The 27,839-nt window shown below is 47.5% G+C and overlaps 1 protein-coding gene across 4 annotated transcripts; it reads left to right on the forward strand.

Annotated features, from left to right (window-relative positions):
• The first annotated feature begins 7,157 nt into the window (after nt 1–7,157).
• On the forward strand, nt 7,158–27,724 carry TMSB4X (thymosin beta 4 X-linked). 4 transcript variants are annotated; one of them, XM_070289775.1, is made up of 3 exons: nt 7,158–7,438; nt 26,740–26,853; nt 27,276–27,724. In XM_070289775.1, the coding sequence occupies exons 2-3, from the start codon at nt 26,754–26,756 to the stop codon at nt 27,308–27,310; spliced, it is 135 nt and encodes a 44-aa protein (XP_070145876.1). In that variant the 5' UTR covers nt 7,158–7,438; nt 26,740–26,753; the 3' UTR covers nt 27,311–27,724. The 4 variants fall into 4 exon arrangements, with proteins under 4 accessions (XP_070145876.1, XP_070145875.1, XP_070145874.1 ...); XM_070289774.1 differs by lacking the exon at nt 7,158–7,438 and adding an exon at nt 25,648–25,699; XM_070289773.1 differs by lacking the exon at nt 7,158–7,438 and adding an exon at nt 25,649–25,853.
• The last annotated feature ends 115 nt before the right edge of the window (nt 27,725–27,839 follow it).

Genomic DNA, 27,839 nt, shown 5'->3' on the forward strand with positions numbered 1-27,839 from the left:
CTTAGAAAGGGATGGAGTATGACACACAGGACAACATGGATGTGCCTTGGAAACCAGATGCTCAGTGAAAGATGCAAGTCACAAGAAACCACAGGTTGTCTGATGCCATATATAGGAAATGTCCAGAATAGGCAAATCCATAGAGACAGAAATTGGGGAAGTGGTTCCCCCAGGGCTGGGGGAGCCAAGAGAAGATGGGAAGTGACTGCATATGGTCACAGGATGTCTTGCTGGAGTGAGGCCACATTCTCAAATTCATGATAGTGATGGCTGCATAACTCTGTGACTCTCCTGACAGCCTTATTTCTCTTCTTGGCCATTTTTTCGGCGGCTTTTCCAGCATGGCCTCACCATGTCTGAAGCTCCTGTATTTCTGTTCTACTCCTGAAGTCGTCTCTATCAGCTCAGTTTTGTCCTCCTCTTTTTGGTGTGTGTGTGGGGGGGTGGTGGGCTGGTCAAGATTCACCAAATCCCTGTCTGGCACTGATCTCTAGTGGTTGGCCTCTGTAAAGAACCCTGAACCACAGGAATTAGAATGCCCAGGTCTGATCATAGCAAATCACTCTGCGTTTCTTTCTTTTTTTTTTTCCTTTTTCAAAAAATTTATTTGATTATACTGGTCTTAGTTGTGACATGTGGGATCTAGTTCCCTGACCCCCTGGTCAAACCCGGGCCCCCTGCATTGGGAGCACCGAGTCTTAACCACTGGACCCCCAGGGAAGTTCCCGCTCCACCTTTCTGAGCACAATTCCTCATGTCTAGAATGAACTACGTGATCTCTATGTGATTTTCCAATATTACAACTGCATTCGTTTCCTAGCATCACCAAAACAAAGTGCCCCAAACTGGGTGGCTTAAAACAATCAAAGTTTATTGTCTCACAGTTCTGAGGGCTACAAGTCTGAAATCTGAGTGTCTACGGGGCCATGGTTCCTCTGAAACTTGTAGCCGAGGGTCCTTCCTTGCCTTTCCCAGCTCCTGATGTTGCTGGGAGTCCTCGGAGTCCCTTGGCCTGTCACTGCATCACTCTGGTCTCTGCCTCTGCTGTTGCATGGCCACCTTCCCTCCCTGTCTCTCTGCTCTTATAAGGACATTAGTCCTGTTGGAGTCAGGGCCCACCCTCCTCCAACATGGCTGTGCTTTAACCAATAACATCTGTTTCCAAATGAGGTCATAGTCTTCTTTTTTTGAAGGAAGTAGTGTTTTATTTCTTTTAATATTTATTTTTCTTATTTATTTGACTGCACTCTTAGTTGCAGCATGTGGGATCTAGTTCTCTGACCAAGGATCAAACCCCAGCCCCCTGCCTTGGGAACGTGGGGTCTTAACCCCTGGACCACCAGGGAAGTCCCTCCAAATGAGGTCATACTCTGAGGTACTGGGAGTTACGACTTCAACATAAAATATGGGAAGGACACAGTTCACCTCCTAACAACAACTGTGGCTTTGCTTCTTTAGAAATTACTCAGAACTCCGAGAAAGTTGAAAATGCCCTTGTGAAAGGGAAAGTCATTTATGAATATTGGAAGAATAAAGGCAATTCCCCTCTCAGCTATTAATAAAGCTATAATAGTGATATGGCCAGGTTTCAACCTCATTATCCTTGAACTTAAAGCCATAATGGTATCCATCATTTCCCGTGAGCACAAAAGAAGGTCGCGCAGTCGTGTTCTCTTTCTGCCCTTGAATGGGAGAATTGGTCAATCCATGCCTCACTCAGCAATCACGGTGTAGTCTTGGAGGAACAAGCTGAGGGAAAACTGGGTTTTGAACCAGAAGGACATCCTCTGCCAATGACCCCAAAGAGAAAATAGTCTTTATAAATGTCCCTTCAGTGTGTGAAGAGATGAGAGGTACAAAGAGAAAAAAACCACTTATGATAGCAGAATATTGCCATGGGGAAGCTCTTTGGGTTTTTTTTGAGCCTTTTCATTTCTAGTGAGTTGCATTTCTAGGAGAGAAAAGAAGACCCCTCTGTTTTCCCAGTCTTCCTCTCCTTTGACATTATACCTGGCCTATTTTAAGTATAACTCTCTATCTCAGTAATGATGATACCAGAAACTCAGAGTTGATCAAGAGTGATCGATGTCTGGATTTGTAGAAGCTCAGAGGCAGTTCCCCAAGCCAGACACCTGAGGCTCACTGTTGACTACTCCATCTTACTCCCACACCCAACCATTCATCTAGCAGATTTCCGCCCCCCTCCTTGGCTGTGCCAGGTCTTAGGTATGGCACGTGGGATCTAGTCCTCTGAGCACGGATCGAACCCAGGGCCCCTGCATTGGGAGCAAAGTCTTAACCACTGGACCACCAGGGAAGTCCCCATCTAGCAGTCTTGACCTCTTAAATTTCTCTCCCATCCATCCTCTGTCTCTGTCTCTATCATCACCATGCCTTATCCAAGCTATGAGCATCTCTTATTGGCTTGCTGGTATCTACTCTGATCCCTCCCCCAGTTCAGTTCCAGCAGCCAGTGATTCATGTAAAAGATGCAACTACTGAATTAAATTTAAAATCTTAATCCTAAACAAGGCACACAGGACTCTCTGTAACCTCCCATTGGCCTGCCCCTCAGGCCTCCTCTCTGTGCATCCCTGTCACTAGCTTTTGGTTCATGCTGAGAACACACCGAACCCTCTTGCCTCAGTACCTCCACACAGGCTACTGCCCTGAGGCCCCTCCTCCTCCAGGCTTCAATTTCCTAACTCCTGCTCGTCCTACAGAGAGAGGTTCACTTAGAGAGGCTGTTCCCTAACCTCCAAATCTCACCTAGACTATCATCTTAGCATTGATCACAAGTTTTATTGTGAAGACCACAGAGAAATGGATAAAGTGCTTTTAACGCATGGGTCTTCCATTAGACTGTGGCCTCTAGAGATGAGAGAAGGTTCCTTTCAGTCCATCATTGTGTCCCCAACATTTATGACCGTGCCTGACATACAGAGATTCTCAGGAAATAATTCTCAAGTGAGTGAGTGAGTGAATGAATGGATGCATGAGTGAAAGTTCAGATAGATATGGGCAGGAGGGCCCACTGTCACATGTCACAGCGCAGCATCTATGGGGGGAGCTCCTTAACCCTCCATTTCCCCCTTTCCCACTCGCAGTGGCAAGCATGCCAGTTGTCCTTTGGGTCCTAGATAGCACCAACCATCTTGGATGCTGTGATGCTGAGTCCATGAAGCTCAGCACCCGGACAGAAATCACTTGCCTTCTCTGAAGGCGGGGCTGTGGTTCAGAGCAAGTGCAACGCAGACGAAGAAGAAGGCAAAGGGAAAACATTTATCAGTTCACTTGCCAGAATTTTCCACAATTCCACTCTACATTTATTAAACGACTGCTCTAAGATGCTCTGTGCTTGGCACTCAGGAGGAGACAGGTGTGAGTATGCTGTGGTATAAACGTGGAACAAACCTTCTCTTTTTTTTTTTTTTTTCCTCCCCAGTTTAAGGACAAAAGTGGGCAACTTTTTATAATCTGTAGCCAATTGATAGAGACTTGGACTCTAGGAATTTATTATGTTTTTTCCTTGATAGATGTAGCATACAAACGGTGAGAGAGGGTGCCAGTGGCATGTAGTGAGCAGAGATCAGGCTTGCTGCTAAACATCCTACGATGCAGAGGACACGCCTCCCCCAACAAAGAATTGTCCAAAATACTGGCAGTGCCAAGGTTGAGAAGCCCTGCCTCACACCTGTATTCCCCAAGTGCTAAGCACAGGGTATCTTAGAGCAGTCGTTTAAGACAGGCATAATGAAATTCTAGAAAGTGATCTGATAAATATGTTTATTACATAAACAATGCACACATTAGCCTTTCCAGAGATTTCCAGGGTTTGTTTCCTGTTGGCAGTATCTTAAATGAATGTGTTCCTAATGATGTTCATTTGAGCAATGCTGAGAGGATCTAGTTTGAGCAAACACCTACCGACTGAACCACCCAAGCTGTGACAGTTTGGCTACTTCTAGTCTCCCTGCTCCTCCAGTTCCTCAGGATGGGTTTTTCACACCTGCCCAGCTTCCAGTGGTCAAAAGTATCAAGTTTGGCCCTAATCTGAACACACAATCATGATTTTCTGATCATAGAACATGAATGATTACAAAAAGAAGGCTCATTTAAGTTGCGAGTGAACATGATCCAAAGCTCATGTGCTTTGATGCGTGTGTCTCCCTATCTGCATTACCCTATCTGATATGTTTAAGGAAAAGTTCTTTCTGCCTGCAGCACTGCTGGCGCATATGGAGCAACAGGGTCAGATGGCTGCAGCTAAGGATTGACCTCCACCAAGGGGTGTGACGTTTTTCACAGGAGTCAATTACCAATCACTGCCGACAGGTGGCAGCCACGATCTACCAAAATCTTCTCTTTCGCAAGGATCTTGGGGTGTGGAATTCTTATTGTTTACTCTGAGACCTGGCTTCTCACCTGCCTGGGGAATCAAATCCTCCTCCACCCACAGCCTCAGAACAAATGTGTTGAGACTAAGCAAGCCGATAGACGGCTGAATCAGTGCACATCAGAGAATAGGCTCTCCTAAAAAGAGAGCGTCAGGGGGCGTCAGGGGCGGGGCATAACCCTACATGGTTTGTCCAGTCAGTTCTCGGTTAATCAGTTTAGACAGGAACCGGTCAACTCAAGTGCAAGTTTTTCATTGGCTCCTGGTGATGTCAGATGAGGCTGGGAGAACTGGTTTTCTAGGTGTGGGGCCGCTTTCTTCCCTGAAACATCTAGAAAGTGCTGATGCCTTTCACCTCCTGCCCAGCCAGGGCCTCCAGCTGTAACTGGATACTAAGCTTTTCTCAGACACTTTATGAAGAAAAGGAACCCCCAGAAATTGAATGGAAAGGGGGAGTGAGAAAAATAAACTCAGCAGCAGGGAGTCTCTCCTGGGCTGCACGTGGGGATCAGCTGGGGATTTCCGTGAGCATGTATGGCTCCAGGATCCTAGCCCAGAGCTTCTGATGAACTGCTCTGGATGTAATATGGGCAGCTGGAGCTTTCAAAGATCCCCAGGTGATTCTGGTATTCCGCCAAGACAGAACCACTGTTAGATGTGAGCCTTTGCTCCTGTGTTAATGAAATCCACTACTAGATTCCTCATGCCTTGAGCTCGTTTGAAATAGAAGCCCAACCTTAGGAAGGAACACTTAGTGCAGGGTCAGAGACATGGGAACCTGATTTAAATGGAACATAAAGCAAAGTCAGGTTTTTTTCTCTCTCCAATTGCCTCCATTAAGTGCTCCCCCAAATACCAGCCTGCTATTTACTTTATCCATCTGTGAATGAAGGGATTGTATTCATATTGGCTGACCTTCAAATACTTCCAGGTTGTCTAAGAGGAAGCCATGTGGCACTTGGACTTTTGAGTGACTTGGCAGCTTGGTGGTGCCACATCTCTTTGAACCTTTGCATTGGAAGGTGATGTCACCGTTTCCATATGTTGCTGAAACTCTGGAGCTGAAGGCTCTAGGCACAATTTAGGTCAAGTCTGTTTAAAGGTTAGTACACAGGGGCCACCACTGGAGGAGGTGATTTGGGTGAGCCGCAGGACACATCACTTTCACAGCCAAAAAAATGGTCGTCTAGCACCTTATGTTGATGGTTACATTTTTAAGTATGTGGTAAGGTCCCATGACTCTTTTGGATGGTTAGACTAACTGCCCTCTTAAGGGCAGGCAGAATTGGGGGGCTGTAACATGGTCACGGGGTGTGCTGGACGGCCTGGATCCTCGGAGTATGTGACAAGCTGGCCTCACCTTCCTCTCACCAGGAGTGTGATCTTACGCAGGTTTATCACTGGCTTCGGGCTTCACCTTGCTCTTCTGTATTCTAAAGCAGGGACCTCCAACTTCCAGGATCTAATGCCTGATTATCTGAGGAGGAGCTGATGTAACAATAACAGAAATACAGTGCGTAATAAATGTTATGCACTTGAATCATCCCCAAACCATCCTTCTGCCTCAGTCTGTGGAAAAACTGTCCGGCGCGAAACTGGTCCCTGGGGCCAGAAAGGTTGGGGACCCTTCCTCCAAGGTAATGATAATCATGTCAGATGGTTTCTCTTAAAGAAACGGGATAAAGCTGTGATGTGCTGGGAATATTTAAACACGAGTGGGGGCCGGGAGGGGCATGTGAAGCACCCTGATCGGTAGTGTTTGCCTATTTCCATGATGTAAATGCTCCCACCGTGGCTGATTTCCAGGTAAGTGGGACGTCACTGAATGTGGAATTGGGAAGAGATGTGTACCACCTGGGAGAAACTATCTTGCGGTGCCTTCCTAGAATGTCACAGACACTCACAAGAGGTTATGTCCTGGTCATCCCACCGCCCCATCCCTGGCCATACAAACACATATGCTGCCATGCCCTCAGTCACTCTGTGCGACCCATGGACTGCAGCCCTCCAGGCTCCCCTGTCCAGGGGGTTTCCCAGGCAAGAATGCTGGAGTGGGTCCCCATTTCCTCCTCCAGGGGATCTTCCCAACCCAGGGATAAAACCCGGGTCTCCTGTGTCTCCTGCATTGACAGGTGAATTCTTTACCACTGAGCCACCACATACAGCGACATAGGGCTTTAGTATTTTTTCTGGTACTTTCACATACACTCGCTCATTAAATTCTCAGGGCAACATTGTGAGATGGGCTGGGTGGGTGTGATTTCTACCGTTTACAGATGTTATATACAGGGTCGGAGAGTCTAGAACAAACTACTCAAGGCCACACTGTAAGTAATCTATGAAATGGGTGCAGCAGGCAGAATAATGGCCTGCAAAGCTGTTTGCATCCTACTGCCTGGAACCTGTGACTGTGAAGGTCATGTGCCAGAAGGGAATTGACGTTGCAGCTGGAATGAAGGTTGCTAGTCAGCTGACCTGAAAATAGGGACTCCTGAATTACCCAGATAAAGCCAATGTAATCACAAGCGTCCTTACAAGTGGAAGAGGGAGGGAGAAGCGGAGGGAATGTAGCTAGAGGGAAAGGGCCAAAGAGAGGCTGCGTTGCTGGAGGTTTTTTTCCTTTTTACCGTATTTATTTTTTGTTGTGCTGGGTCTTCATTGCTGCGCAGGCTTTTCTCTAGTTGCAGCGATTGGGGGCTGTGTGTGTGTGTGTGGGGGGGGGGGGTTGGGGCTTGGAAACGCTGTTCTTTGTTGCAGGTGTACAGGCTTCTAGTTTCATTGGCTTCTCTTGTTGCCGAGCACTGGCTCTAGGCTCCCAGGCTTCAGGAGTTGCGGCACGTGGGTGCCGGGACTTAGTTGCGGGTTAGTTGTATCCGCGGTGTGTGGGATCTTCCCAGACCAGGGATGGAACCGGTGGCGTCTGCATTGGCCAGTGGATTCTTAACCTCTGGGCCACCAGGGAAGTCCCTACCTTCCTGTTTTGCAGATGGAGGAAGGAGCTGCAAGCCAAAGAGTGCAGATGGCTTGTAGAAGCTGCAAAAGGTAAGAAAGCAGATTCTTCTCTAGCGTCTTCAGACAGAAACACACCCCTCCAGCACCTTGACTGTGGCCCCGTGAGACCTATGAGGCACTTCTGATGTTCAGAGCTGTAAGAATATATTTGTGGTGTTTAAGCCGCCGAAATCGTGTCATTTGTTACAGCAGCCATCGGAAGGGAATACAGTGGACTGGCTTCCACCGTCTGGGAGAGGCTTTTTTTTTTTTTTCCCCTCTCACCCTTTCTATACCTTTGCTTTTACCCGCTGAGTTTCTCGTAATACCTGGCTTTTAGCGTTTATGTAGGTCCGCAACCTTTTTGGCACCAGGGACTGGTTTCGTGGAAGACAGTTTTCCGACCGGAGAGAGGGCGGGATGATCTCGGGATGATTTCCGGATGGTTTCCGGATGATTCAGGCGCACTAGGTTTGCTTCTAATCCAATGCTGCAGCTCATCTGACAGGTGGTACTGGTCTGTGACCCGGAGCTTGGGGCCCTCTGGTATACTGCTACTGCTAAGTCACTTCAGTCGTGTCCTACTCTGTGCGACCCCATAGACGGCAGCCCACCAGGCTCCCCCGTCCCTGGGATTCTCCAGGCAAGAACACTGGAGTGGGTTGCCATTTCCCTCTCCAATATGGTTATAATTCTTGGCCTCCCTGTCCGTCTTCTCCCTAATCCCTGACAGCAAGAGAGTTTGCTCCTCACTTTTGCATCACTTTCTGCCAGCGTGGTACTTTCCCCAAGACCAGAGCATAGTAACTCGATTCAGAGTGAAATTAATGTGTGAATGAATGCTAGACTCTGATATTAGCAATATTACTGTACCTCATCATCACCAAGAATCATAGGGCTGGGCTGTCACAGCTGCACGACAGTTAAAAGCATCTCTTGGTAGCGTCTAGAGCTACCTCCCTCCCACCCCTCACTTCCCTCAGTGCAGTCTGGGAGCTGCAGGAAAGATCGAGACTACCTACCCATCAGCCCCAGAAGTAGCCTTTCCCCCAGACCAGTGTGTGTCCTGTAGGGCAATCTGCAGGGAGGAAGAAAGGTTCTGGTTCCAGACAGCGTTATGAATGAGTTATAGGAGCCCCAGACTCTGATGTCGCCATCTTTGTCTCAGCAAAGCTGATAATTGGATTTGAGCCTTTAGGCTAGTCACTTATTTACTCTGCCCTCATTTATCAAATGTGAGAAATGCCAGCTGTGTGCTTGGATTACTTTCAAGGCTTTATAAAAAGGAGTAAAAAAGGTATGAACAGGTCTTGGCTACTGTCACACAGTTAATGCACTGAGAGCAGATGTGATCACGTGCTGAGAAAAGTCAGGGCTACGTAGGAAAGTTCACATTCACAGAGAAGTGAAAGTGAATTGCGTCACTTTCTGTCACGTGACATCCATGGGCTGCTGATGAACTCACTGAGGCTCTGTTTCCTCTTGTGTGAGACAGAGTGAAAAGATGTGTCTCATTTATTGCTCACTCCTAGTGTTGCCCACCCTGTTCTATGCCCTTCACCATTATTTTTATTTTATAGTTACATGGCTTGTCAGAGTCAGGACAATTACAGGTTGGAAGTGAGCATGCTTTTTTTTTCCTCAGGCTAATTGCTTTCCAATGCTGTGGTGCTCTCTGCTGCACATCAAGGGGAATCCGTCAGAATCCTATCTATGTCCCCTCCCTCTTGAGCCTTCCTCCCCCCGCAACCCACCCCACCCCCCAGACTCGTGCATTCTTAGCAGCGGGAATGGTGTATGCAGTGATCTGGAAGTGGAGGCAATGGAGAGGAATATGCATGAGGGATGAGGTACCCTTGTGACTGCAGGTCTGGGGACTTGCAGGAAGCAGAAGCATGCTGGTAAATAGCATACGTTCGAAACATACTGGAAGGTTTAGACGCAGGAGGTGATGTAGACACAGGTCAGAGAACTCTCCTGAGGGGCTGTGTGGAACAGGGCAGCCCTGGGCATGAGCATGGACTGGAGGAAGCTGTTCTGATGACACCCTAGGAGCACAATGATGAGGGGCTCTGGGGGCAGAGGCAGGGAAATGGGGAGAAATGTACAACTTCTGTGTGTGTGTGTGTACGCACAAAGTCGTTTTAGTCGTGTCCGACTCTTTGTGACCCTATAGATTATAGCCTGCCCGGCTCCTCTGTCCATGGGATTTCCCAGGAAGAATACTGGAATGGTTTGCCATGCACTCCTCCAGAGGATCTTCCCAAGCTCAGGCAAGTCAAAATGATGAGTTTGGGTTACCATCTGCATATAGGGGGAAAAGGAAAAGCTGCTGAGGCCTGATGACCTGGCCTCTCATTTGGGGGACCTCAGGCCTGTCTTGGGGTGTCATCACCTACACACACTTAGCCTTTGAGCCCGTAGTAAACAGGATACATTTCTTCAGGAAGAAGAAATTCTTTGAGAAGACAAAAATTGATTTCACTTCCTGAAAAGAACAGCTGTCACTGGCTATACATTCACTTATTTCTCAATTTGGATTTTTCCCTCTGAATATTCCAGTTTCCAGAGGTATTATCAGTTCTTTGATTGTGTTCCTTGTATGTAATTATATCATATGACAATAATTGTCAATTTCAGAGGAAAGAAACTATGCAGTTAAAACAAAATCAGAAAATGAATGAAAAAAGGAGTGTTCTTCCGAATTTCTCCCAGAGTTTTCTCTTACACTTGGAAGGGGCCTGGGTAGTGGCCCACCTCACGCCCAAATGCCTGGATTGAGATCCCAGCTCCCACTTCTTAGCCATGGGATTTGGACAAGTTAGGTGGTTCCTTTCTATGAAGGGTGGGTGGGTGGGTGGGTGTGGGTGTGTGTGTGGGTGTGTGTGTGGGTGTGTGTGTATGTGTGTGTGTGTGTGTGTGTGGCGGGGGGTGGTTAACAATGCTAGTTCTTACGTCATGCCTACCACATTACCTTGTTCTAAAAATGAAATGAGCATTGCTTGAATTGGTCCCTGGCATGCTTGATAAGCAGCCCATAAATGTCAGTTATCATATTCTCCAGATTTTCTACAATGATCCTGAATGACACTGAAGATCAGAAGCATCTATATAAGTTATATCATCTTTATTATTACTTCTCTGTTGTCAGTGGGAATGAAGGTACCATCAGCTGACACTATGGTCACGAGGGTGGATTAAGCCTTTTGCTTGTCCTGGAAAGAAGGACTCATGGGCTGGTCCTCCCACATGGGGTTGTTGACTGAAAAATAAAGAGAGAGAGAGAGAGAGAGAGAGAGAGAGAGAGGGAAAGCACAACCTAAAAGTTGAGAATTCAGTTTTATTCAGTGGACAAACTGAGGACTTAGGCCCAGATCACAGCCTCTCAAATCACTCTGCAGAAGTGCTCTCAAGAGGTAAGGGAGGAGCCAGGAAATATAGTAGTTTATGCAAAAATGCCAAGTAGTCAGCACGTCAAAAGATTACTGATAAAGAAAACCAGACATCTCCAGTTAATGAATTTGGTGCTTTCCTAAGTATGAGAAGATACAAGAGTCTGGGCTCACTGAAATCATTCCTTTGATGTGCACCTCAGGGCCAGTATCCTGCTTTCTCCAGCCTGAATCCCCTCAGTTGCACAGCTTGGGGCGGGTGCAGGGGCTTAGGGCTTGATGCTCGAAACTTCTTTTGTTTACTGATACAGGCTCCTGATGAACAGAGACCACTAAAAGATCAGAAATCTGCGTTGAGCCAGGTCACAGGGGAGAGGGGAAGACGACCTGATCTCTACCTGCCTTGGAAGAGGAACTATCTGGATTCATCATCTTCCTACTTGCAGGGTTCGACTCTGCCCTGGAAGCATTTAGCAAGCCTTATTCCCTCAGGGCTGATAGGTGTCTGTCCCAGAGATAGAAACAGAAATAAAACCTAGGCCCGCCCCAAGGAAACAGGCCTGACAGGGAGCAAGCAGACAGATGGCAACAAGGGGAGCAATCGTCACAACAGAAGATTTTCCCGAGGCAGGGGGTGTGGGGAAACTGCCTTCTGCTTCAGGAAGTCAAAGCTTCACCCAGGAGGGCGTCATTTAAAGCCAAGTCTCTCAAATGGCCGAGAGGCAAGGAACTTTCTAGGGCCACGGAAATATTTTGTATCTCCAGCAACCGGGATGATGGTGACACTGGTGCACATGGTCATCCACATCCATGGACGGAAACTTAAAACGAATGTGCTTTATTTGAAGTAAATTTACTGTCCATCGAGTCCATTAGGAAGAGAAGTCTGCAAGGGCGGGCGCCCTGCGGGCGTGTGAGCATGCTGCCTGGTGCTTGGTGGCCTCTCGCAGCCGTTCTCTGCCCCACGAGAGCTGGAAGGCACTGAGGGGCGAGAGGACAGAAACTTTCTGTGTCCCCAGGAGCCGGCTCTCCCTGGCTGCCAGTTCTCAATCCTGCCTTTGTGCGGCCACCAGAAGCCTGGGCTGGGGCCAGCCTCTGCAGGAGGAGGAGCCTCAGCTCAATGCACAGATCCCGCTGGGCCTTAGGCAGCACAGGGAAGTCTTTTGGCTCGTTTGTCTTGAAACACAGGAGCTCTGGGTCTGATCGTGGGCGTGATTGGTGGACCAGCTCCAAGCCTCGAAGGCCTGTTTGTGCTGTTGGTGGCTCCCATCTGCTGGGCTGTCTGCAGCCTCCTCTGGGCTGCTGCCCCTGATGCCAGAGTTCTCCCCACCGCCCCCACCGCCCCCCTCTCCGGCTCCTTCCCCTCCCCCTCCCTCCTCTTTCAGAGGACCCGGTGGGGCAGGGCTGGCAGGAGGCCCTAGGGGAGAACTGAGAGGCCTGAGACTTACTAAGGGCTCTTTGTGTGTGTGTGTGTCTGTCAGTCTGCCTGCCTGTGTTTGGGTGGATCTGGGTGGACAGACAGCTCTTCAGCTGCCTGGTGGACAGGTCTAAGTGTCCCCTCTCAGTGTACAATTGCCAGATCGACTCTCCAATGCCCCATTAAACTGGACTTTCAGATACACTAGGAATCACCTTTAAATTTAAATGTCTTGAAGACCGCATTAGATAACTTAGACTCCAAAAGCTATCTGTTATTTATGTGAAAGTCCAGTCTTGGAACACCTTGCTTTTTATTTTTTTTTATTTTTTTTTAACACCTTGCTTTTTTAACTAACTGCTAAATGGAGCATCCGTGCTGGGGTGTGGTGGGAAACAGTGGGGAAAAGGAGAGGATGGGTTTCCTTTAAGGCTACACAGGACACAGTCTTCACCAGGGCGTCAGAATCCTGTCAGTATCGGCAGTGATCATGGCGATTGTAGGGCAGGTGCGGGCAGCTTCTCTGCTGGGCTTCCATGGAGGTGAACATCCTGCCGGGAAAGCCACAGTTGGCTGATGTCAGAAGGAATGAGCTGTGAAAATGCTCTGTTCTGTCTCCCACCCCCACCTCCTCCTCTGTGCCACCCTTTTTCATCTCCCAGGCCCTGAAGCCCACAAGGTCACCAAGTGGGAGTCACTGGGGATCGTGGGCATGGATGAGAGGCAGAGAGGGAAGGTTTGATGCCGCCCGCACATCAGCTGTTTTCCCAGGCTCTCCCCTCATCCACTACACACGTGGACCACACCCTGGTTAGAACTCCCCACAGCCATGCTTCATTGGCACTTAACGCTCGAGGCAGGCACAGGAGAAGTCAGTGGAAAGTTACTTGCACATAAACGGACGGACAGATGATGAAACCCCAGGAAACCACGGCTCCTCCCCTGTGGGGGCACTGGGCCAGAGGCCAACCTGCTAGGCTTGGGATCTGCTTGTGGGCTCGCTACACACCCAGAGACCTTGGGCAAGTCGCTGGGCATCTGTCCCATTCCTTCCCTTCTAAGTGGGATGCTGGCTGCCCTGTCACACACTTGCTGGGCTGTCAGGAGGGCAGGAATGAGTGAGCAGATGTAAAAATAATAGCTGCAGCTAAGCACGAAGCCTCTGCACCGTGTAAGCTTTTATCGTGGGCCAGCCTGGCCCCTGGGACCTCCACTTAGAGAAATCCAACACGTGGATAACAGACACGCACATACATCATTACATGAGTCCAGGGCTGGAGTGTCATGAAAATATAGTTCAGTCCACTGAACTGAAATGTGGTGTTCACACCTTACAAGGAAACCTCCAATACAGAACTGCTCTCCAGAAGGATGGCTCTGAACTGTGCCTGCACAGGGCTGGCTAACTCAACTGTACTTGAGTTGCCTTCTAGAATGGATGTCCGCTGGGGACCTGTCTACAGCCAGTTTGATTTTGGATTGTAAGAACCATGGTTTGGAGAAAACTGTCCTCCTGCCCCTTTAAGAACTCAAGTTCCTTCAAGTGCAGCTAAGCAGGAAGTGCCCCTACACCATCCTGAGGGCCTGTTTCACTTCCTTTCAAAGGTGTTTTCTTACTAAAGAAACCCCAAGTCCAAGGTCACATTTGATTTTTTTCAAACGCATACTCAGCTCCCATTTGTGTTGGTTTTATGAAATTTCGGGGGGCAGGAAAGGGTACAAATAATATATATATAGCTCTTTATATTTTTCAGTAGGCTTTATTTTTGACAGCAGTTTTAGGTTCACAGCAAAACTGGGTTAAAGGCATGGAGATTTCCCATATACCCCTGCCCCGCCACACAGTAATACATAGCGTCCCCCACCATCCCCATAAAGAATATTTTTAAAATCTATAAAAGATGAAAACATAAAATGATATTTTAAATATTTTAAAATAGAAAGGTATAGTACATGCTTCTGGGAAAAATGTAAATAATAGAGGATTGTCCATTTTGCTTCCCCAGAGGTAACCTCTATTCACGGTTCTTAAAACTCCCTTTTGGCAATTGTCTCAATACACCTCACTTTTTTATTGCACAAAGGAGATCATACACTATTTCTGAGGTTCTCTTTTATTCATGTAAGTATATTTTGGACATTCTTCCAGGACATTGTGAATAAACCTGCCCCAATCTTTTTCTAACAGCCACACCATTTTCCATTGTTTGGGTATTCTATCCTGTATTTAAGTGATCTCCTAATTAATATACACTTAGGTTGATTGTAGGTTTTCCTCTTAGTAACAGTGCTATGGGGAAAAGGTTATTAATATATATGTATATGGATGTAGATCTCTCTCTCTGTGTCCAAATACAGCCATGGAAAACAGTTTTAACAGTGGAATTGCTAGATCACGTTAGAAATGCTGGGAAACCCATTGGTAACTCTGAAAAGTTGAATTTATACTTCTCACCAGGACCTGGGAGAACTGCTTCCCACTCTCCTTCCCTTGCGTTCTGACCAGCCTCAGGTCGGGAGGTTTACCCCACCTTCTTATTTTGCCAGTCTGAAAGGGACACACGAGGGTTCCTTATTTGATTTGCATCTGAAAGCTTCCTATGGAGGGGGCAGGTGTCTCCTCACATCAATTCTGGCTCAGTGAAAGGGGCTTCAAGACCAGACTCTGGAACCAGATGAGCCATTTGCCAAACTCTGCAGCCTCAGTTTTTCCATCTGTGAAATGAGCATCCTAAGACCAAGTTCTTGGGGTTATTAAGAGGATCCAACAGAGAGTATTTAGAACTACAGATGTTAGTGTGTTCCCATCAAAGCAAAACAGACAACAAAATGTGCCCCCAAATAAAAAACTGATGTCAATTGACCTTGTCAAAACAACTTTTGCAGTATCTGAGGCCTCACCTTCTCCTTACTTGCTGCTCCTGTTTGAGGGAGGAAAATGCAAATCAGACGCTGAAAAAGAAAACTGAAACTGTCACATTAAATGGTTGGTTTCCCTCACCAAGCATCCATGGGCGTGTTACATCTCTGAGCCTCAGTTTCTTCCACTCTAAGATGGATGTTTTGGGTGTCTGCTCTGCCTACCCAGCCAGATTGTTAGGGGAATGCTGGAACACATGGGATAGTCCTCTGGGGATGAGCTTTATATTGTTACTGTCAGCCACGAGTCCCCTCAAAGGCTCAGTCCACGTCCCCCAGCAGGGTAGATGGACAGCAGGCTCCCCTCAACTAACAAATGATTCTCGAACACATATTCAGTGCCAGGCTAGTTGAAGACGCTCTGAGACTCTAAACACTGCATAGGGCACTGATGGAAGGGAATCCTTCAACTTTCTGGTCTGCCTTTTGAGATCAAATTATATCCTATGAGGTTCAACAAGCAGCCCCCATTACCCCATACCCTAGCATCTAATAAGAAAAGACCTTCATGAGTCTACTTCATGAAAATATATTTGCCATGTTTTATCTTTTAAAATTTTCTCCTTTGGAAATGGTGTACACTCTGAATACTGTGGTACTGTTCAAGTGACAGCCAAGTTACCTGTAAGCAGGGATGGTGCTCACATGGTTTCTCCAGATCCTTCAATGTCGTATAGAATCTCAGCTGGGTTTGTGCATGGTGGGGAGAGTAATTCACCTGCTTGAAGGTTACAATTAATCCCACCATGAGTGATTGGTATGGTCTGAACGTGTCCTCTCCAAAATTCTTGTGTTGAAATACTATCCCTCAATGTGATGGTATCAAGATGTGGGGCCTTCATGAATGTTATTAGTGCCCTTATAACAGAGGACCCCCCCCCCCCCGTCAACATACACACACACAGAGCTCCCTAGCCTTTTTGCCATTTGAGGCTACAATGAGAATTCTGTGGCCCTGGAGAGGGCCTTCACCCAACGATGCTGGCACTCTGATCTCAACATCCAGCCTGCAGAACTGTAGGAAGTAAATTTCTGTTGTTTGTAATCCACCCAGTCTGTGGTATTACTGGGCTAAGAGTTCTTTTCGAGGACCACTAAAAGAGCCACACCACGTAAGGAACAGAGATACAATCAAAAGCACGTCTCATAGCATAATGGCTTCTCCATGGAGGAATCTGGCAGAGAACACCTTAGTCAAGTGATCAACATTAACATCCCCAACAATGGAACAAACCAGTACCACGTGCCTCCTGATGGGAGACACTGAGAAGGCCACAACATCCCTTGTGTAGTATTCCTGCCAAAAAGGCAAAGCCCCAATCTAATCATGAGGAAACATCAGGCAAACCTAATTCAAGGGAAATTCCACAAAACAACTGGCTTGTCGTCTTAAAAAATATTCGTGTCATGAAACACCGAGAGAGACTGAGGAAGTTCTAAATTAAAATACACTAATGGGACATCACAACTAAATGTGATACGTGCTCCTGGGTTGAAACCTGGATCAGAAAATAAAATGTTATAAGGATCGTCTCAGGGTAATTGGCAAAATGTGAATTAGGTCTGTAGCTAAGATAACAGCATTGGAGCAATGTTAAATTTCCTAGTACTGATAATTGTCCAGTGGCTATGCTGGAGAAGGTCCTTGCTCTTAGTAAATGCACACCAATTATTTGGGGGTAAAAAGTGTCATATTTGCAAAGGGTTTAGGAGATAGATGACAGATAAAGAGTGAGAGTCAGAGAATGATAAAGCAAAATATTACCAATGGGTGAATCTAGATGATGAGTAAACAGGAATTCTTCATTGTCTCTTCATTGTATTTTTGCAACTTTTCTGTAAGTCACCTTGTTATCATAAACAAGTGGGACTGGTCCAAGGGGTCCATCAGGAATAATAAAGACACCCCAAACACTTGGGAAATGCCAAAAGTTTCGAGGCTCCCTCCTGGGAACCAGGGACCAAGGCCAGCTACATTCTTTCATATGCAAAACCAGATCAAGTATTTTAGCTAAAAAAGTAAGGCATTTCTGCAAACATAGCCATAGAGTACAAAATAGAAAACTCAGACATTAAAATACCTCCTCCTGGCCCAAACTAAAATTATGTCCCTGTCTGGATGTAGACAGAAAAAGAGACTGAAGTCCAAATGTACACTTACTCTCTGTGCCAAGGACCGTAAGTAGTAAAATAAGAGTTGGGGGAGAGCGTGTGTATAAGTATGTTGGGTGAGCCACTTTCATGAATGAGGAATTCCCCATGGACTATACAATTCGTGGAATTCTCCAGGCCAGAATACTGGAGTGAGTAGCCTTTCCCTTCTCCAGGGGATCTTCCCAACCCAGGGATCGAACCCAGGTCTCCCACATTGCAGGCAGATTCTTTACCAGCTGAGCCACAAGGGAAGCCCCATCCTACAGTTAGTTATATTAATAATACTGCCCATAGATGACTGTATTTCACAAGTGACTGAATTTGGTTCCTTGTCATCCTAGATCTGAAATCTTTCTCGTGAAGTATGCATTGTCTGAGCTCTAGACACCTAAAACCATGCCTAGAGGACTGGGGCCTACAGTTTCAAGTCAGGAGTTAGTTTGTAGTCTTGGCTCAGCTAACCAGCTGAATACCCTTGGGCAGGTCACAAAAACTCTCTGTGCTGAGTTTCATCCTCTGGGAAAGATTGATTCCAGCACCTCATTCCTTTATCTGCATAAGGGTGCTTGAAGGATAAAATGATGCCAGAATGAGAAAATGCATTGATAAAGTGTAGAAACATCAGATAAATGTGAGTTGTATTACATAAGAATTACCGCAGCCCAGAATGTAAGGTGACACCTGTAAGCTGTTAGCCGGTCATGTTAGTTTAATTTTTTTCCCAACTGTTGTCTAATATGCTGGTTCCCCTGAGCTAGTGCCTAAACCTTTTTAGGTAATCTATTCTCTACTGTGGAATTTAGGCCATGCAGACAGCATGCAGGGGGAAGGAATAGATTAAATTTCCACAGCAGAGTTCTTCAGTGGTTTATCCGATATGTGTGTGCATGCGCGCTAAGTCTCTTCAGTCGTGTCCGACTCTTTGTGACCCCATGGACTGTAGCCCGCCAGGATCCTCAGTCCATGGGATTCTCCAGGCAAGAATACCAGAGTGGGTAGCCATGCCCTTCTCCAGAGGATCTTCTGGACTCAGGAATGGAAGCCGGGTTTCCTGCATTGTAAGCAGATTCTTAACCATCTGAGCCACCAGGAAAGCCCAGATGTACTGGTAGCCATCTGTTCCTGTCTGTCTCAGAAACCCTGCCGGGGACTTTCTCTAGTTGAAGAGACATCTCTTTTAGATAGACTCGGGTCCACAGACATTCAAGTGATCTCTGGAGAGAATCCATGAACTTAGACAAAAATCACATCTTTATTTGCATCAACCTCTAACCAAGTGTTATTTTAGCCTTTCCTTCAAGGGTAGGTGGAGGCACATCTCTTAGTCAGCTTCAACAACAGACATTTTAAAAAATGTTTATTTATTTGGCTGCGGCGGGTCTTAGTTGTGGTACGTGGGATCTAGTTTCCTGACCAAGGATTGAACTCAGGCCTCCTGAACTGGAAGCGTGGAGTATTAGTCCCCAGACCACCAGGGAAGTCCAACAAAAGACATTTATTTCTCACAGTTTGGGAGGCTGGGGAGTCCACAGTCAAGGTGCTGGCAAATTGAGTGTCTGGTGAGAGCCCACTTCCTGGCTTATAGACACCCGCCTTCGTTCAAACATTCTGTCCGTAACAGCAAGGAACCCCTGTTATCAGCAGTTCCTGAGATTGTGGCAACAACAGAAATCACAGGTATTTTTATACGTGTCCACATTTTGCAGATTATCTACACACGCATCTCCAGTTTGAATTATGCTGGGTGTGTGACCTCCTCCTAAATTGTGTTATTTAATGCAGAAAGAAGCATGTATATCACTACATCACAGTGTTTACAACCCTTGCGATAACTGTATGGAAATGGAACTGCTTTCATTTGTGGTCCCCGGTTTTTTGTTTTCTGCATTTATATAATTCTGAGAGTATAGAGGTTTCCTCAGTTCGCCCTGGCACAAAAAGAGTTAAGAACCCCTGAAGCTTACTCCACCCTGACTCCCCTCCCATTTCCTCAGAACCAGACCCTGGGGAATGAGGAAATGGGACTAGATTCACTTTTCTTCTTTTTTTTTTTCATTTTAAAAATTGAGTTACAATTCACATAACATTAACCATTTAAAAGTGAACAATTCAGTGGCATTTAGCACATTCACAGCCTGGTGCAATCACTGCCTCTAATTAGTTCCCAAACATTTTCATCACCCTAAAAGGAAACCTTGGACCTGTTAAGTCACCACTCCCTTTTCCTCCCTCTCCAATTCCTTGGCAACTTCTAATCTCCTTTCTCTTTCCATGGAGTTGTCTCTTCTGGATGGTTCACATAAATGGAATCATACAATACATGGTCTTCCGTATCTGGCTTCTTAGCAGGTTTTCAAGGGCCTTCCATGTGGCAGCATGCATCAGTGCTTCATTCCTTTTTATGGCTAAATAATATTCCACCATATGGCTAGACCACATTTCATTTATCCATTCATCCACTGAGAGACATTTGGACCGTTCCCACTTTTTGGCAATTGGAATAGTGCTGCTGTGAACCAGCGTACAAGTATTTGAGTACATGCTTTCAGTTCTTTGGGGCACATACCTAGAAGTAGAATTGCTGGGTCGTATGAACATTAACTATTTACCTCTGTGAAGAATATGATTAACTTTTAAATATTTATTCAAATCTATTTGCTAAAGTGAGATTTGGTCATTGTGGTGTCTAGGAATCCCAATTGTCCATATCATCTTGACCCTCTCAGACAGTTCATTCCTGTCTAAAAATGGTGTGGCATAAAGCTGGAACTCAGCTCTCTCTTTCCTGGTGCTTTCATTTGCTCCATGTGTTGCCTTTGGGTGAAAAGATGACACCCTCCTCCTCATCTTCTTGCTTTGATGGAAATGATGCCTATGAGGTTCTTTCCCTGGGAAGGCTCCAGGGAGACTTGGGGGAGTGGGTGGAGATGCTGGGAAAGGCTTGTTGCTTCATTGGCCTTGGTATGTGCCAGTCAGTTCTGATGCACAAGTAGGCCGATCACTGCAGGCATCCCTCAAACAGGAAAAATAACGTGGCAGAAAAGGAGGGAAGAGAGCCGGCATATCCATCAGGCATAGCTCCTTGAAAAAAGGCGGTGACTACCCCAGTCCACCAGCTCCAAGTGCAACTTTGAAGCTTAGCAGAGGAGGGAGAGGCTGAACCGTCTCATGTATACACTCAAACCTTTCCACACCTGGGCAGCTGAGTGGTCAAGATGAGAGAGAGCATTCCAGGCAGAAGAAGAGACAGATGAGTCAGTGGACCCCAGGAAAAGCCAGGGGCATTGGGAGCACAGAGGGAATGAGAACGAGAGAGGCAGGACTGGCTTCATAACTTGGGGACACAGTGCAGAATGAAAACACGGGGCCCTTGGTTCAAAATTATTAAGACTTTCAAGATGGTGGTGGCAGAGCGTTAAGCGAAGCACAGTGCCTCTGTGAGTGTGGGCCCTCGTGCAACAGCACACATCACAGGCCCCAAAAATCCAGCCTAGGGAAGGAGCAATGGTAAGTCATCCAAGAAGCCTGATTAGGGCCCATGTGAGGTGTCCCCCCAAATTTGGGCCACCTGTCCATTGCCCACCTCAGCTTCATTTCTCTCACCATAAAGCCATTAGCCACCTTCTGCTGATGATGTGGGAACTATATTCTATAAAAAAGCTTTGACGTCCTTCATAGAAGCACATTAAAATACATGAACACTTCCTACTTGCTAATGATAATTCGACTTCACAGTGGAATAAAGTTTCATTTTTAACACAGGAGGCCATGGGCTGTACGGAATACCTCCCTTTTCAATATGTTATTTGACCTACTAATTTTTTTTTTAACCACCATAATATGAACATCTGTGGGGAAAAATATTAAAGTAGTGAAAAGCTATGTGAAACTGTCAGTGTTCATGATAAAGAATCCTCATTACCACAACTATGTCAGGCTGTGTCGGAGGAGGCAAAGAGCAGATTGGGTTACTGTAACAAAATCATTTGAAAATTGGAGCAGGCAAATTTTTAATTGATATGATCTATGACTATGATATGTATGCTTCAACGTTATAGTGCTGGAAACCCTGGATGGTTTCTTGCAATGGAACAGAACTCTACCCTGAAGTGGCCTACAGAACGACAATGAAAGGCGTAGGGTAGGTTTTTAGAAACGTGTTGTTTCAATGAGGCAGTTTCTGAGCCAGCTAGTCTGAGTTCATATGTCGCCTCAGGCTTTCACTGTGTGGTTTGGGGTAAGTTATCTGATTTCTCCAAGACTCTTTCATTGGCAAAATGGGGAACCTTAGGGTGCCTCTGTCAGAGATGTGTGCAAGGATTTGGGGAGATACATGGAAAGCTCCCCTGTTTATGGCGAGCCCTCAAAAGAGTCTTGGCTATTATTATGGGCATGACTACTGCTGCCGTTGGTTTTGTTGTGCTGGTTCTGGCTGTTGTTTTTGTTATTATTATACCCTCTGGCCCCTGCCTGCCCCACAACTTTATTTCCTGTCAGTTTTTCCCATTCAATGCAACCCCGGGCGAAAATCCTTGTCCCCTGTGCGAACTGGAAAGTTCTCTGCCTTCTTATTGTTGCCCTTGCTGTGAGGAGGCCAAGTAACCACTTGGAGGGGATGTTGTAGAGGCAAATTCAAGCCACAGAAGGGAACTGGGCGGAATGAGATCCCCTGGAAAGTTCCCCTGGGCTCTAAGATTCCATCAGATCAACAAAGCGGATAGGGAAGTTAGCAGCCCCCGGGCAGACCTTCTCAAGAGTGTTCTCCGACTCTCCTCTGCTCTCCTGGCAACATCCCCTCCTTTTCAGCCTCTCACTGGGGGCGCCTTTGGTTCCCTAGCACTGAGTGCAACGTGGAGCCGCCCGTGCTGGGGACTCCGGTAGAGATAGGCCTCCGTGGAGGGGAATGTAGACACGGTAGACAGATCTTGGGAGATAATCTCCAGCAAATTAGATTCCCTGAGCCTCAGCTTCTTCAGCAGTAAAATGGGCATATTAGTAGCCCCTGTGCAGGGTGAGAATTAAATCAGATGTTATACACAAAGGGCTTTTAACCGAGGATCCAATGTACATAGCGAGATCACTAAATATCACCTCCCTGTCATCACGGTGGGGTGGGGGTGGGGGCTTGGGCTGTGTGTTTAAGGGGATTTGGATGAACAGAGGCGGCTTGCAGGGCCACAGGGGAAGGTGGATCGAGGCAGGTGGGGGCAGATGGCAGGAGGCCCCGAAGCATGGACCAAGTGACCTGGGCCTCAGAAAGCAAAGAGTTGGGAGCCCCCGCTTCATCTCCATTCCTTTTCCTCTTCTCTGGTCAGTGCTGTGTGCAAAATCGCTTAAAAATAATAGGATGAATTTTCCTGAACTCAACAGACTTCAAGGCCTGTTTCTCCAGCCTTGGAAATAGCTCCAAATCTGTGTCCGGCCCGCCCCAGAAAGCAACATGAAACCCAGCGTGCCCTGCCACCGCTTCCTGGTTCCACTGGGCACGGACTTGGAGCTGGCCACGTTCCAGGGCAGGCTCTCTCTCGGCACGGTCTGCACGGGGTCTGTGACCCCAGGATGAGGAAGGCAGGGCCAGGGCGGGGTGGGCTGTCTCCTCAGCTTTTGCTGGAGAGTGCCGGGCACATCCTGCTTAATGTTCCTGCGTGCTCCAAACCACGAGCCTTTGCTTGGTCTTGAGACCTCCCACCTCCAGTGGTGGCCCAGCACATGCTAACCCACTTACAGACAGCAGCTTCTAGGAGGCAGGAACGACCCCCTGACGTCTAAAACATCAATACTGAAAGGACTGAAGCGAAGAAAGCACAGTGGCCTGAGTCACAGGGGCAGAGTGGAGTTGAGTCAGGCGCCAGTTAGTCCCAGGTCGTCTTTCACTGTTAACTAAGCAACTACTACATAACCAGACATTGTGGGAAACAAGACAGCTTGCCCCACGCTCTTCCTGATGGGTCTCAGGTGCAGACTTGGGGTCTGGGGCTGAAGAATTTTCTCAGCATAAGTACCACAGAGTTGCTACTGGCTGAGTTTTCACAGCCCTGGATCTCTAAGCCTCAGTTTCCCCACCTGTAAATCTCTCCTCATGGAAAGTCCCTGGGCAGGAAAGGTGAAAACACATGTAAAGCCCCTATTACAATGCCTGCCCAGAATTATTTTTTATTGGCTGAAAAATTAGCAAAAGATCCCATGAAAATCTCAGTCAACTGGTCCTTTATAAGACAAAGAACTAATACAAAATATGCAGTCAATTCCAAACACTAATCTTTTTTTTTCCTCAACCTTCCATCCTAAATAATAATAATATAAAGCAAAACAATAACAACAGTGTCACACACTGTCTGAAGCATTTTGGTCTCCCAGCAACCCTGAGAGGTTAAGGACTGACCAAGCCCATTTCACAGACTAGAAAACACAGAATTCATAGGCCAGGGTCACACAACTCTGAAGAATATTCCTTGAGTTCGCATTTGCTTCCATCTGCCTCCTGCTGCCCCTTCCATTCTTTCTAGCACCCCAGGCAAGTCAGGACGTCAGGGCCAACACTCGGCCCTCTCTTCCTTTTAGAGAGCCGCCTCCCACTCTCCCTTCCTTTCTATCGGTATCTAGACAGACAGGCAGCAGGAAAGCTGCCATTACCTAACTGGAAAAATGCTCCAGGCTTCTGCAGACTTCTGCATTGCCTCTGCAAGGCCTATCCCTCTCTGAGGAGAAGGTCTCAGGGAGAAGTGGGGAGCCTTAGTGGCGTCCCCTTGTGATCAGGAGACTGAGGAGGAAAGAAGTGATTTTTGACAGCGGCTGGGTGAGGGGAACTGGACTCTCCAAACCCCAGAGAAATGGTGTTGGCACGCAGCAGCTGCCACTGAAAAGGGCCCCAAATCCACCCTGAGTTTCCACGATGAAGTGGACTCACCAACCAGTCAACTAGGGGAAGGTCAGAGGGACGCAGAACCAGAGAGGTGACATCCTGTGCCTGCCTGAAGGCTCAGTGCCCCCAGTTCGGGAGCAGAATGGCTGCCCGCCGACGGAGCAGGAACTGGGGAACCAGACGGTCACCTGCCCCCCACCACGAAGAAGGAAGTCTAGTGGATGAAGAAATGGGGAAGTCGGAGGTGCTCCTGCAGTGGCTGTTAAGAGTCTATAGAACAATTGATTTTAATCCCCAGTGAGACAAAAGCCTCGGCCATAAACGAGATTAATAAGAGGTTTCTAGAAACATTTTCTGAGGGAGAAGGAGTGGGGCAGCATTGCGCTAACTGCTTTATCTGAAAACCCAACCTGGCTTTTTTCCCCTTCACAGGCCTTGGGCAGCCCCACCCCCATGGTATTTGTAACTTGTTTCAGCCGCAAGGGGCGGGGGTCCCTCGTGTTCAGAGTCAGGTGCCATTTTGAAAACTGCTCCAGTCTACCTCGAGCTCCCATGTTTCCGGATATAACTCAGATACGCACCTCAAAATGGAATCCTGCTCAAAAGACTCCCTTCGAAATAGAGTTCGCCTTTTCAATTTAATATTCAGGTTTTAGACATAATGGGATCGCAGCCTTTGGCCTTGTACCCGGGCCTCCTTGGCAATCACTTTTATAATTTAGGGAAATAAGGAACAGGAAAGTAAAGGAACTTCCCCCTGGTCCGGCAGCAAGTCAATAGCAGAGCTTGAACTTGAGACTTAATTTTTCTAAGAGGGAGGCGACGTACTCAATAAACCCCGAAAAATTCACTACCAACTCGCAAATACTCCGGTTATTTGGTTTGGGTGCCCACCACAATTACAGCATTGAAAAAGAATAGGCGTGTTTCAGTGAGAAAATTTTCTTTTAAAAAATCACTTAAGGGTGCTTTACTTCTCAGTCAAGTCTAGGAGAATGCTAGCGAGACAAAGAGGGCCAGGGTGGGGCGTAGGGCTTCCACTGGTCTGAAAGCTGAGTCACAGGAATCGCAGCCCTGCAAGTGGGCGAGGCCGCGGGGCGAGGCATACTGCACCCCGGCTGGGGGATGTCTGCCACGGACAAAGGCAGTTTCACAGTAAAGGAATGCCTGTCCCGCTAGGTACCACCCAGGCCCTTAGTTATCACGCTCGGATCCCCAGGGGCCGGTTTTCGCGGCCGCTGCAAAAATCCACGCAGCTAGAACCGACATAAAGGGGTGGGGGATACGTTATGAAGGAAGTGCGGCGGGGAGAGGGCGCTTTACGCGCTTTATTTTGCCGCCCTCGTCGTGGCTTGGTGCATGGGTGGACGCGGGGCCCCCCCAACGCCATGCAGGCCCCGGACGCCGTTCCGGAGACGAAACCCGGCGCTAAGGAGTTAAGCGGGCGGGCAGATGACGTCACTTCATTTGCATAGGAGCGCGCATATAGCTGCGCCCGCCGCGCCCCATTCGGCACTCGGCGGCGGCCACAGCGCAGACCCGACTTCACTCGCTCGCAGTTCGCTCCGGTGAGCCCCGGGGCCCTCTACCTCCTGCCCTCCGCTCCCCTTCCCGCCCCGCGCTCGCCCCCTCGCCGCCCGCGACCCCGAAACCCAGCGCGAGGGGTCGTCTGGGAAAATGCTGCTCTTCGGGAGCATGGGGAATGCCAGACCGTTCAGATGGGTAACGGGGTCGGGAATTCGGTGACTCTTAAATATGTTTTTAAAAACTGGCTTTTTGCTATTGCCGTTTGGAAGGGAATAGTTTTTTTCTCTTTCCTACCCTCAAAGGCATTCTGCATAGCCTCTTAGGCGGTGATGAATCAGGAATAGAAAGATCCTTTGTTCCAATTCACACCCACCCAAGCCCGGAGCTTCAGACTCACAGTTATTTCTCTCGCCTCCGGTGGCTTCGTGGGCTGTATCTGTTAGGTTTAGGGCTGCGGGGCTATATTATGAAATCTGGAAAACGTCCTTCTTGCAGGGGGACGTGTACAGGGCTGCCGAATTGCTCCTAAATGGAGATCCTAATCGATCTAGCTTTGTGTGCGGCTGGCTGCATTGTTGGCGAGAGGGAGGAAGCGGGGAGGGCGGTGGTCGGTGGCGCCCGGCCGCAGCTGCCGCCTTTGTGAGAAGAAAAGAAAGCCGCACGGCTCGCATCTTTGGGGAAGAGGCCAAGTATAGAAAAAAACATTTTGTGCAGCCTTGGCTTCATTTTCAGAAATCTTACTCGATTTTCTTCCCCTTAAACTTGAAATGACTTCACTTTTATGTTGAAACGCCGCCATTAATCGGCGGTGATTAATTTCACGCTTGCGAGAGATTCCGCCTCCTAACGTGGGCGGTCTTCCCAATTTGGCCCCTCGCGTTTTGAAATCCTAAAGGCAGCGGGAAAGCGCTCTTTTTTTTTTTTTCCTGTAGAAAGAGGAAGATGTTTAGCCCTGAATGAAAGTGGAAGGAGTTAAAAGTGCGTCTTCAGGCAGGAGACAGGAAAGCAGAACGCATTTTCTGAGCCCAGAAAGACGAGGGGTAGGTGGCTCACCCTCAACCTCTTGACTTTGTACCTGCAGCGCCCTCTGCAACCATGTCTGACAAACCCGATATGGCTGAGATTGAGAAGTTCGATAAGTCGAAATTGAAGAAAACGGAAACGCAAGAGAAAAATCCACTGCCTTCGAAAGAAAGTAAGACACCCCCCCCTTTCGAAAAGGCTGAGCGGGAGTGGCCGGGTGGGTAGGAGAGGATGGGAGGGGCTGGGAGAAGAATTGAGGTGGGGGTAGGGAGTGCGGGAGGAGCCAACAGCTTTTTGATTCTGGTGGCTTGCAAAGGTTAATTTAAAACTGCTGCAGCCAACAAACAATAGGGTTTAATAATTTAATGCAGTGTTTAATTTTCCATATTAATATGCAGATGCCGGTATCCTTTTATCTGTAAAAATGTTCTGTTTCGTAGAAGCATTTCATGATAGAATGCCTATTGGTACTTGATAGAATTTGTATGATAAGGAGAGAGCTTTTCAGAAGAAAGGGCTATAATCCTATGTTACGCTATACTGAATTCGCATCTTCACCCGCTCCATCTTTTTTCTTTTTCTTTCCGGTCACAGCGATTGAACAGGAGAAGCAAGCAGGCGAGTCGTAATGCAGCGTGTGCCGCCAGTATGCACTGTACATTCCACAAGCATTGCCTTCTTATTTTACTTCTTTTAGCTGTTTAACTTTGTAAGATGCAAAGAGGTTGGATCGAGTTTAAATGACTGTGCTACCCCTTTTCACATCAAAGAATGGAGAACTACTGACAACGTAGGCCGCGCCTGCCTCTCCCATCTGCCTGTGTGGCTGGCAGGGAAGGAAAAGAACTTGCATGTTGGTGAAGGAGGAAGCTGGGTGGGACGACAGTGAAATCTAGAGTAAAAAGCTGGTCCAAGGTGTTCTGCGGGCTGTAAAATGCAGTTTAATCAGAGTGCCATTTTTTTTGTTGTTCAAATGATTTTAATTATTGGAATGCACAATTTTTTTAATATGCAAATAAAGTTTTAAAACCTGGCTGGTGTGACGCTTTGGTCTCTGAAAGGAGTGGCTTACTCAGATGAAATCTTGGTAAAAGGGTCTAAAGTGGGTGGCCTGGGGAGTGATAGATGACAAACATCTGGCAATTTGGGTAAAAGACC

The sequence above is a fragment of the Ovis canadensis genome, chromosome X, assembly GCF_042477335.2.
Source record: "Ovis canadensis isolate MfBH-ARS-UI-01 breed Bighorn chromosome X, ARS-UI_OviCan_v2, whole genome shotgun sequence".
Classification (NCBI taxonomy): domain Eukaryota; kingdom Metazoa; phylum Chordata; class Mammalia; order Artiodactyla; family Bovidae; genus Ovis; species Ovis canadensis.

Bases quoted from the DNA above. Each gene is read 5' to 3' on its own strand.
- TMSB4X (XM_070289773.1), top strand. The intron at 26,854-27,275 runs GTAAGACACCCC...TTCCGGTCACAG, and splicing joins TCCACTGCCTTCGAAAGAAA to CGATTGAACAGGAGAAGCAA.